The sequence below is a fragment of the Musca vetustissima genome, unplaced genomic scaffold, assembly GCF_032173495.1.
Source record: "Musca vetustissima isolate MV318-11 ecotype Yass unplaced genomic scaffold, APGP_CSIRO_Mvet_v1 utg104987, whole genome shotgun sequence".
Lineage (NCBI taxonomy): Eukaryota > Metazoa > Arthropoda > Insecta > Diptera > Muscidae > Musca > Musca vetustissima.
In genome coordinates this window covers 26,542-38,651 of record NW_026887991.1, presented here as the reverse complement: position 1 = coordinate 38,651, position 12,110 = coordinate 26,542, and the positions used below count along the sequence as shown (strand labels likewise).

The 12,110-nt window shown below is 32.5% G+C and overlaps 1 protein-coding gene across 1 annotated transcript in view; it reads left to right on the top strand.

The window, feature by feature from the left end:
• LOC133335824 (GTPase-activating Rap/Ran-GAP domain-like protein 3) overlaps nucleotides 1–2,185 on the top strand; it is a 55,428-nt gene extending 53,243 nt beyond the window's left edge. Inside the window, exons 12-13 of the mRNA XM_061544122.1 lie at nucleotides 70–215; nucleotides 1,092–2,185. Of these exons, the coding sequence (XP_061400106.1) occupies nucleotides 70–215; nucleotides 1,092–2,185 (1,240 nt within the window). The remainder of the gene's footprint in view (nucleotides 1–69; nucleotides 216–1,091) is intronic.
• Nucleotides 2,186–12,110: the final 9,925 nt, after the last annotated feature.

The window sequence follows — 12,110 nt, the reverse complement described above, 5'->3', positions numbered from 1 at the left end:
TAAGTTGAAATATATTTACTTTTTTCGAAATTTGAATATTAATTTGAATTTTTGGTAATTTCTCCTTAGATATCATTATGAAATTGTCTGTGATCAAAGTGGAGTTGCCACCCGTCTGCATGAAGTTGAACCGGCCAAAAGAAGTCAGACTCAATTAACAGCCGCCATAGAATTGTGTGATGGCATGGAAACTGAGCTTCTGTTATGTTATAATCGTAAGTACAAAACCTTTTCCCAATGTAATTCAAGTTATTTCAGGGGCTTTATTTGTAATTCAAAGTGGCAGTCGTTGAAAAAATATTCTTAAAGAAACCCACGCCTTGTTTAGGCCTTGGACAAATATTCATTAAGAAATCCACGCCTTGTTTAGGGCTTGAAAAAATATTCATTAAGAAATCCACGCCTTGTTTAGGGCTTGAAAAAATATTCATTAAGAAATCCACGCCATGTTTAGGGTTTGAAAAAATATTCTTTAATTAATCCACGCCTTGTTTAGGGCTTGAAAAAATATTCTTTAATTAATCCACGCCTTGTTTAGGGCTTGAAAAAATATTCTTTAATTAATCCACGCCTTGTTTAGGGCTTGAAAAATATTCTTTAATTAATCCACGCCTTGTTTAGGGCTTGAAAAAATATTCTTTAATTAATCCACGCCTTGTTTAGGGTTTGAAGAATATTCTTTAATTAATCCACGCCTTGAAAAAATATTCTTTAATTAATCCACGCCTTGTTTAGGGCTTGAAAAAATATTCTTTAATTAATCCACGCCTTGTTTAAGGCTTGAAAAAATATTCTTTCAAAATCCACGCCTTGTCTAGGGCTTGAAGAAATATTCTTTAAGAAATCCACGCCTTGTTTAGGGCTTGAGAAAATATTATTTAAGAAATCCACGCCTTGTTTAGGGCTTGAACAAATATTCATTAAGAAATCCACGCCTCGTTTTCGGCGCCTTGGTTGGTCGTAGAAAAAAATTTTTCTTTAAAAATTGGCCCCAATTTTTTTTTAAATTCACGCATTTACTCTCAACTGAATTTACATACATGGATCCTCACCTCGACATTCTTTGACAATATTCTTTTTTCCTCTTGCAGATACATGCCACTTCCAAAAATTAAATGAACGCGATGAATCCCGCAATGAATTCGATTTCCATTGGAATACCTCACCCACATCGGTGGTATGTGCATTCCCCTATATACTCGGCTTTACGGCAGACTCCATGGAAATACGTCTTCTGGTCAATGGCAATTTAGTGCATACCGCGATTTTACCAGAACTACAAATGATAACGTCCAAACGCGATATTTTCTTTGTTACAACAGCACCCGAATTTATGTCCAAAGATTTGAATATTAAGGGACTACAAATCCACGAACAGACTCCAGAACGAAGATTGGTAACCACACCCAGTGAATGTTCGTCAAATGAAGAGCTGACAACACGAGATTCTACAGAAGTCCTCAGCCTAACAAGTGTCAAAGATAGCATACCCCTCAATCCAGAACATGAAATGAATAATTTACTTGAAATACCAAATATGTTGTCGGCCTCAAATGTAGGACAACCCATGCAGAGGGCACGTTCTCTGCAGAAAGCTAGTCACATTGATGACAAGCCTATCATTGCGAAGAGTAATTCTTGTGGCGATGCCTATGGCAGTAGTGATCATAAATATAATCCATTGCGCAACAACTCCATTGTGGATCCTCAATATCAAATCGGTGTACCACCCAATTCACCACGCACAAATTCGAATAACAACAACAGCAGCAACACCAGTAACCACAACAACAATAACAACCTACCCAAGACACCAGCAGCACAACATTCACCAATGTCGCCGACAAAACGGAATTCCAAATATCGCAACCTTTTCTCTTCATCGAATGGTGGCGGCAGTCAAACTCCTGAACATTATTCAAGTTCTCCAGATCGTCTCAAACCTCTACGAGTCTATCGTATACCCTTAGCCAAACTGGCTGGAGCTCACTCCCATTTCCACATGCAATCATTTAATGCCACCGCCTCAGCTAAACTTCAACAGCAACAACACAACCACCACCAACACTCTTCACATTTTCAACAACAAAACTACATTCGTGATCATCACGCGCTATCCCATAAATCACGACAAAAATCATTTGATATTCAATTACCGCTACAGGCAACCGATATTCCAGAATGACAATTGTCTGAACAGACACCGAAGGACCAAATCAACACAGAGAATGTTATTGACAGCGACAAAGAGTGTCAAAGCTTCAATAGGTCACAAATACCGCCAACAACAATGGAATTTATGGAGAAACGCAAGTCCATAGATCTCTATGACTATGATGACAATAAATTTAATGAAGAGGACGAGAGACGTTTTGAAATGTTAATGTTGCAACGTTAATAGGCTGTGCGGGGGAAAGTTAAAATAAGAGAATATTTTGTAAAAGGGAAGGTCAATACATGGGAAATATTCTTTGCAATATGTATAGCATCTATTATGCTTATGTCTTATTGGATATACGGTTTCAAAATTTTGAATACACAACATAATACATAATTATAACAATCAAATACAGAAAATAAATTATTTTTTGGTCATAATTCGAAATTGAAATATTTGTTTATCTGTTTGTTATTTTCCTATGTTTTATTTATTGTTGCCTATAGTTTAGGCCTAATTTTTTTAAGATGTTTTAGATATTTTACTTTGTTAAAACTTTTATGTCTTTATTATTGTGCTAAATACCACTTGGCTTACTCGTTCCAGCTCATTGGAAAAAGTTTTTGAATAAATGAAGCTGAAAGAGTTTTAGCATCAAGGCCATATAAATTCCGGAAAGGAACTAATTTTTTGTCAATCCAGGATCCTTAAAGCAAAAAAAAATAATAAAATGAGCGATCTTTATTTTATGAATGCAATTCATAAAACTGTAAATACTGGTGTCTTATCAGAGAGAGTGAAAAAAACACTTTGAAGTATGTGTGTTTAGTGGTGTGGCGGGTTTTTATGGCACAGAAATTCTTTATTGTTTAAAGTTTTCTTGTCTGGTCTCATTTCTTCTTATTTTCTTACATGTTTATATTTTGCCTCATTGAAACAACCATATACAATGTATTCGGTTCGTCTTGTTGTTCATATCAACACATGTTTGATTCATTGTATTTAGAATTTATATCGAGAGAGTAAGAGAAGAGGCGGAGAACGATACTGAAACAAAGCACAGCTCAACAATAAATGGTGGCTGTGGTGGTGTTTTTTCTTGAGAGGAATACATTTGTTTTTATCAAAAAGAGATATGATATTAATGAAAAATTTACATTTTTTGAAAAAAAAAATTACTTTTCCATGATTATAAGCATTTTTACTTGTATTCTAAGCGAGGTTCATGTACAATATGGAAACAAAATTAATTATGAATGAAATTATGAAAATATTCCGTGTATCTTATACACCGTTGTGACTTCTCTTTTATTCATACAAACTGATTTTAGTCTTTACTTTGGTGCTGGTGTCCGTCGATTCTCTAGACGAGCGTCGAACAGAAGCTCAGTAACTGTTGTGAGTGATATTTAAGGGAACCCCACTCATTCTCGATTTTAATTTTTCAAGATTTTCAATGGGCTGGTAAATCAATAGCAATGCTTGTTAAGGTTTGTAACTTTGCACATATATATTTGAAGATTTAAAAGAGAAGAAAAATAATTTACAAAAAAATTTGTTATTGTTTTGTTGTTGTTTTTTGTAATTAAAGAAAAGTCCTTACTTTTGATGGCGGGCATGATAACTCCTCACTGGAACATCGGAATCCGAAAATTCCACGGTGTTAGAAAGAGTACATGTATGGCTCTCGTATGAACTAGGATTATTGACTTCGCTCTAAAATTAACAAAATGGTGGACCTTTGAAAAAATATTTTTGGAAAATCGCCGATTTTTTACCAAAAACCAAGTTAAAAAATAAGGAAGATCTTCACCGATTGGCTTTATCCTAGTTCATACGAGAGACACTCCCAGAGAAACGTTGCAAAATTTGGAACAGATTGGATTATTAGTTTTTGAGTTATCGTACCCGCCATTCGCAAAAAAATGTTTAGAGAAAAACGCGTTTAAAGTTTGAGAAGCCCTTCAGCCGTCACTTGATGCTGACACAATAAATCGGCTATATCTTCAAGAGTTCTTGAGATTTTCACTTGAAATTTTGTAGAGACATTCTTTAATCAGTGTAGATTAGAATTATATCAACAAAATTTTTGACCCCGAGAATGGGGGGGTCCCCTTAAAAATAATTATCGGCTTCAAAAATGAATAAAAATTTAAAAATCACCGATTGAGATTACAGCTAAATGTATATTTTTGTTAAAGAAAACCAGAAAACCACATAACTTCTTTATATTCGAGAGAAACAATGTGTTCGACTATTTGGAAAAACTTTCGACTATTGTGCTAAAAAATGTTCATATCAAACTTTCATTGCAATTATTTATTAAAAACCAAGTTTGATGTTTGTTTTCACTTATTAGGAAAACAATTACCAAGGCGGCATTGAAATATTTCAAGCATTTTCTTAGATATGGGGGTGATCCACATTAGACGCATAATCCTCATTACCCGAAGTTACTCCAATAATGAAATATTACATTTTTTTGGAAAAAATTTTGGAGTTATCATAAGAATTTGTAATTGTATTCTAAGCGAGATTCATGTACAATACGAAAAAATACGAATGAAAATATTAAGTAAACATTTTTTCTGTGTATCCTGTGCATCGTTCTTAGTTTTCCTCCCTCTAGTGCTTTTAAAATTGACTTTTGAAAATTCATACTAAAATTGCATGAAAAGTACTAATATATAAATTTTGAATATTTGTTATGGTATGGGTTGCAAAGGATGCGGATTAGAAATGTGTACGAAGTAGTACTGTATTGGTTAAAATTGCATTTGGTATTAACAAGGATATCATTTGATGAGTTTTTTCGTTAAAGTTTGGATCATAAAATTTTTATACTCTCTCTCAAGATCTCTCTTCAGAAAATCAATGGAATATTTTTGTAAAAAGGAAAGATTATCCATCTCAGACTTGGAGGTTACTTAATTAATCAAAACATATCATGGCAAATATAGCGAGGATTAGAAAGTTCCGTTTGAGAGGAGGAGAAAGTTCCGTTTGGGAGGACCCGCTTCAGTTTTTAACTAAATTCAATAAGTTACAAATCTTACTGTTAAAAATGATCAACATCTGTCCATTTTTAGGTATAATCCCCATATAGCATTGCATCTATATATAGGCCCAAGTTTTGATATAACTCCACACAGTGATATAAAGCCATAAAATAATTAGGAGCAACCTAATTATTAAAGTCGAGTTAAATAAGAATTTTATTCAGTATTTTATATTGCAATCCGACTTTGTTATATCTTTAAACAGCCATATAATAATAAAAATAACAAAAATAAATCAACTATGGTGAATTTAACTGCATATAGCGATGTTAAAGTATAGAAAGTTACTTTTCACGGTTTTCAGGTATGGTAGGCATTCTGAAACGTCTTGGTCCTATGGTGGAATATTAAAAATTATATAGGCCAAAAGAGTGAAATTTTCTAGACCCATGATATGGGTCCGATCTATCTAATTTCTTGTCAATTGCTTTATAGGCCTATGTGGTTTTTATTTTCTAAATTTGGGTGAATATTAACGATTCTATAGACCAAAAAGGCTGAAATTCTCAAAACCGATTATATGCGAGGTATACCAAATCGTGGTACGATTTTTGTCAGCTTCGCTTTATGGCAATAATAAGCAGTTGTACCAAGTATCATCCACCTACGATAGCTCCTCCTTTTTTGCCGCTGTTAATATGATCTCGCGACATAGTGCGTGGTGAAGGGTATAACGACTTGTTATTTATATATTAGTTAATAGTAGTATAATAATCTGAAGAACAGGTCAAGTCAACGATACCTCGATTGCAGACATTCTATATCAATATAGGGCCACGTTATACACTTTTAGGAATCTATAAAAAATTCTCTTAGAAAAAAAATTTTGGTATAGTTCCACTTTTTTATTTATCCCGTGTATAAAGACCTCGGCCGCCATTCAATAAATCGCAAGTCGCGTCAAATGAATACGAGGTACTGATACGGTGCAAATTTTAGGAACATGCGCCATCAACAACGGGTGGTATTTCTGTTGCACAGTCCTTGGAAAATATTGTCGGCGCAGGCTCAATTCATTAAATCGGAATTTTAGCCACATTTTGAAAAAAATCATTGAAGTATAATTCCATCTAGGTTGGAAAACATCATTTCAAGCAATTCTCAGTATTTTGGAGGGTATAAAGTTCGACACGGTTCGTAAATTGTGAAAATTCACTTTTGATAATAAGGTTTATTTTGAGGAGTAATTCCTCCGTCTAAAGCTTACGCCATAAATCAGGTATAAATTAGAAGTTTGACAATTTTAAGGGACATTCTGGAATTTTGTGGGTTCCCTTATGTGCAACATTTTCCCCGACTACAAACCTTGAACTTCAACTCTTGATGTTCAATGAAATATACCTATGTAATTTTAAATTGTGGATAATTAATTAAATTTTTTCCTCAATATAATAGTCCAAAGCCGTTCCATATGATTTTTTTATAATGAAACCAAAATTATAGTAAAATCATAGAATGGTTTAGATTTATGACCAAATAATAATTAATTTCCAAAAACCAATGACAAATTAAACACAAATGATAATATGTTGCATACATTTACAAATAACGCCAATATTGAAAACCATAACATTACGATAATAAGATTTTAATTTGCTTAAGGAAATTCATAGTTTTTGCGAAACTACAAAATAAGGATACTCGTTACAGCAATGAAAAGTGCAAAACCCCAAATTGAAACTGTGTTAACTACCGAATATTTGCAAAATAAACAAACAAACAAAAAGTACAATATTGTGATGATGATGATGTAAAAGAAGAAGACGATGTTGATGATAATGTTATTGTTGTTGGCTATGAACAGATAAATATTTTATGAATTGTTATTGAAAACAAAACTAAAACACAAATCAAAAAACCCCAATAAAATACCACATGTTTACACACAAAACCTGGAAACCAAAAAATAATAATAAAAATATGAAAATAAGCACACAATGAAATGCTTTACAAAGTAACTCCAAATACCAAAAACGACAAGGTTTATTATTTCAAGCCATAAAGGATTAAAACAAAAAAAAAAACACCAGAATAACAAAATAAAATTTAACTAACTTTAAAGAAAACAAAAGCAGCAGCATAGCATATATTTACACATACATACAAACAAACAAATATATACAGATTTCTGATGTAATAGTAAGGAAACCAAATGCTATATACATACTTATATATACATATATGAAGCCAATGTTATATTAAATGTAAAACTAAAAACCTAAACAAGTCATATGTCTGTGTCAGATGTTTCTTAAGTCACTAATTAATTCTTTATATACCTGCATACATACATGCATATATATTTATCTATTTGTTTAACTTAATTGCAAAGATAACTATAATTTATTAAGAACAAAAAAGTACTTTAGCATATATTCGTATATTCATATGCATATTCATTAGTTGAATAAAAACATAACAAGAACAACAACAAAAACTTTAAAAGATAGACAAAAAATGCCTCTTCATTACTTTTTCTAACTACAAAAAATATTACTATTGCTGATACTCAATAAGTTTACATACGTACATACTACTTTATAACTTAAGATTTTTTGGACAATGGAATATATTAAAAAAAATTTAAAAAATATATGGAAATTAAAACAGAAACCAAAAAACAAATTTTGTAGTAGTTTTATGTAACATTCTTATTACATATTTAAGATTTAAATAATAATAAAAAAACAAATGATTTATTCTACTCAGAAGCCAAATAATGAGAGTTTCATTTTTAATGTGCATATAGTAAAACCAGTAAGGAAACCCTTTGCCACTTGGGGTGTAAACAAGTCAAGCATAACACATGTCATCACAAATGATTTTAATTGTATGGTTACTATATCCCTCGATAGAACAGACATAGTTCCTTTGGAGGACCATTGACATGAACGCAGACAACATTAAATATGTCATCTTTACAGATATATAAATCGATTTATATAAATCCAGACATACATATATCATTCCACAGTCTATCTGCATATTCCTGCCAAACGTTGGTCGTTGGTGTACCATTTGTATAAAATCGAGCAAAATTATTTATGAGATTATATATCTAAATCGGAAATGTGGACCGATTTAACCCTACGGTCAATAACCGGGTACATTTGTACCTTTTTTCGAATAAAAATGCTGTAAAACTTTTAATAATGGAGATATTTGGATCAAATTTTGAGGACTCATTCTTGAGGTATTTTCACACATAATCGAAGAAAAAATCATAAATATTTTCCATATATATAATTTTTAAAAATTTTTAAAGTTATTACCTACGTAGATCAATAACCATGGCACATTTGTACCCATCCAAAGATAGCTTTGTAACTCATTAAAAAATTGGGCTATCGTGAGGTTTTTTATTTTAAATTAGTCTATACTGATCTGATCTAGATGTAGGAATTCAAAATTATATATACATAAAATAATATATATTTAAATCCATGCTTAAATGATAATCTATCTAAAACAATCATAATAAATTTGTTATAGCTTTCGAATGGGTAAAGCCTTTTTAGTTATTTTTTTATTGGGATCTTATTTAAGTGTTCCTCAACCCCTCTGCAAATTTTGTGGCCCTAGACAACATGGGGCCATCAGGGCGACTAGTGGAAATCAGAAACTACCTTGGTTTTCCCTTGGTATACAGGGACAAAAACAACAATGGCGAATATTGGCGCCATTACGAAAAATTGGGTATTTTTTCTACAAGGTACATGTAATATGGAAATTTTAGAGAGATTTAAAAAATATGCTGGAATCGTTCACCAACTCTTATTTCCCTCCAACTCATTCATTGAATTATAATGTTTAACGTTAAATAATAAATTTTTGTATAAATTTGTGCCTATAAAAATTTAAATTTTTTTAAATTGAAATGTGGGTAATGAAAGTAGATCAAATTTAAAAATAAATTGAGAAGGTTTTAACCAAATGCATATTGTTTTGTGATAGTCTTAAGCATTAAAGTCGGACGGGACCTTCTTAATAATATCCTTCACAACTTTAAGTATATTCAAGACATGCATCCTACCAGTCGTCTCATTTTCGAAAAAAAAAACATTGACATGAAATTGGACGAACTTAAATATGTAATGTTTTTTGGTGCAAAATTTAGCATAATGCGATCTACACTTTGTTTACAAGAAAACCAGTAAGGAAAGTTCAATAGTCGGACGGGCCGACTATATGTTACCCTTCACCACTATGTATGGGAGCTATATATAAATACATGGACCTAATTGAGCAACCGTTGCATACACCATTTTTTTTTATCACTTTATATTCAAGTTAATACCCTCCGCTAAATTTCGTGTAAATCGAACAAACATAGACCATTCGGTGCACCATTTACATAAAATCGAACGAAAAAATATATAAAACCTATATTAAAATCTGAACCGATTTCAACAAACCTTATCACAATAATTTTTTCTCAATTGCATTCGCTATGCAAAATTTTGCTCAATCGGACAAATATTGGGAGTTTGGTGTATCATTCATAAAAAAACGGACGAAACTATATATGGGAGCTATATCTAAATCTGAACCGATTCCAACAAAACTTCGCATACATAAGTTTGGACCTGATTCAGTGCGCTGAGCAAAATGTTGTCCCAATCGGAAAAATATTGGGAGTTTGGTGCATCATTCCCAAAAGATTGGACGAAACTATATATGGGAGCTATATCCAAATCGGAAAAATATTGGGAGTTTGGTGCATCATTCCCAAAATATTGGACGAAACTATATATGGGAGCTATATCCAAATCTGAACCGATTCCAACCAAATTTCGCATACATAAGTATGGACCTGAATCAGTGCGCTGTGCAAAATTTTGTCCCAATTGGACTAATATTGGGAGTTTAATGCAATATGGGAGCTATATCTAAATCTGATTTTCTCCTATTTCAATAGGATTCGTACTTGGTCTAAATATGTGAACTGTGCCAAAATTCATCCAAATCGGATCATAAATGCGACCTGTACTTTGTTCACAAAAAAAACATGAGCTGACGGACGGACAAGCATAAATCGACTCACAAAATGATGCTACGCATATTCTCAGAAGGAACCATATGTCTATCTCGTTTCCTTTTGCCTGTTACAAATATATGTACTAACACTGTATATTGGTGTCGGCAACTTTTTTTAATTACAGCCACTTCTATGACAAAAGGTAACCAGTAAGGAAAGTAGTAAAGTCGGACGTGGCCGACTATATGATACCCTTCACCACTTTGGGTATATTCAACAAATTAATCCTAGCAGACGGCGCATTTTTAAAGGACCAGTAAAATGAAATTGGATCAATAAACATGTTATTCTGCAACCGATACTAAATTTTTCATTTGGTCAGATATAGAGTTGTTTTTTTTTTCAATGGGACAAAATTATGTAAATCAATTTAAAGCATATATCAATCGGATACCCGTTGATTATATGGATACATATCTGATAAACATGAGGAGTTTGGTGCGCCATTTACTTCAAATCGGACGAAAATATGTATAAAAGCTATATCCAAATCTAAGCCGATTTCGTCGAAACTTGTCACACAATATCGGTCATATTTTGAGTTCTTGGTGCATCATTTAGTTAAAATCGGGAGAAAAATGGTAGCTCTATCTAAATTTGAACCAATTAAATAAAACTTTCCACATGCTATGAACTATATAACTTTGGGTCTTTGGTGCACATTTTACTTAAAATCTGACGAAACTATATATATGAACTATATCTAAATCTGAACCAATTTCAACAAAACTTGCCACACGTTATCTCATAATAACTTCAATAAGATGTGAAAAATGTTGTGCCAATCGGACCCACCTGGGGAATTCGGTGCAGCATTTATATCTAACTTATAGGTTATACTAAGTTCATTACGAAAACTCTATGTGGACGAAAATATATATGGGAGCTATATCTAAATCTGAACCGATTTTTACGAAACTTAGCACACATCATTCTAGGCTTAATTCAGTTCGCTGTGCCAAATTTGGCGCAAATCAATATTTAGGGACATTGGTGTACCATTTACCTTAAATCGGACGAAAATATATATGGGAGCTATGTATAAATCTGAACCGATCTTCATGAAATTTAGCACACATCATTCTAGGCTTAATTAAGTACGCTGTGCCAAATTTCGTGCAAATCGAAGGATATATAGGGACTTTGGTCATAGGAAGATTGGTAGGAAGATTTTCAAACCCCATAATAATTCAATATATAAAATACAGCCAATTTAGTAGAACGATTTTCATAAACTCCCCAAAATACCAACATTTGGAAAGTGGAAAGATTTAACATCCAATGATAACCTAAAAATAAACGTGTAGAGACAAATCTATTGAATGGCGTAATATCGGTTGATATTCAAGGAGTCGTATCAATAACTGTGCAAAATTTCAAAGCTCATTCTAAAATATTACGATTTTAACTGACAGACGGGATGAAAACTAGCGGACTGGCTAATTTTGTATTTATATCAAGAATTAGAACGTCAGACAGATCTATATTCTGAGCCAGGGCAAAATTTCGCGATATTTGCACTCAACAGCTCCATTTTTAATTCATGGCAATTTTCCAAATTTTGTTTCCCCGATGTGCGGTCAATATTTCCGATTCGTTGATTTGACCATCGGAATATTGACCGATCATCATATAAGTATTTGGTCAGATCCCATCCACCTTGTAAAATATGTCATATATGCATATTGCTTCTAGAGCGACTAAAAATCTGACAAAAATAAAGTTTTATTTCAACCCATAAAAATCACATTATAGGTGTCGTCCTTGACATTAACCGGAACCTCATGTAAAATTTCAAATCGATCAATACGACATTTCCGCCCTCTGGTGAGGTGATTGTAATACTAAACAATAT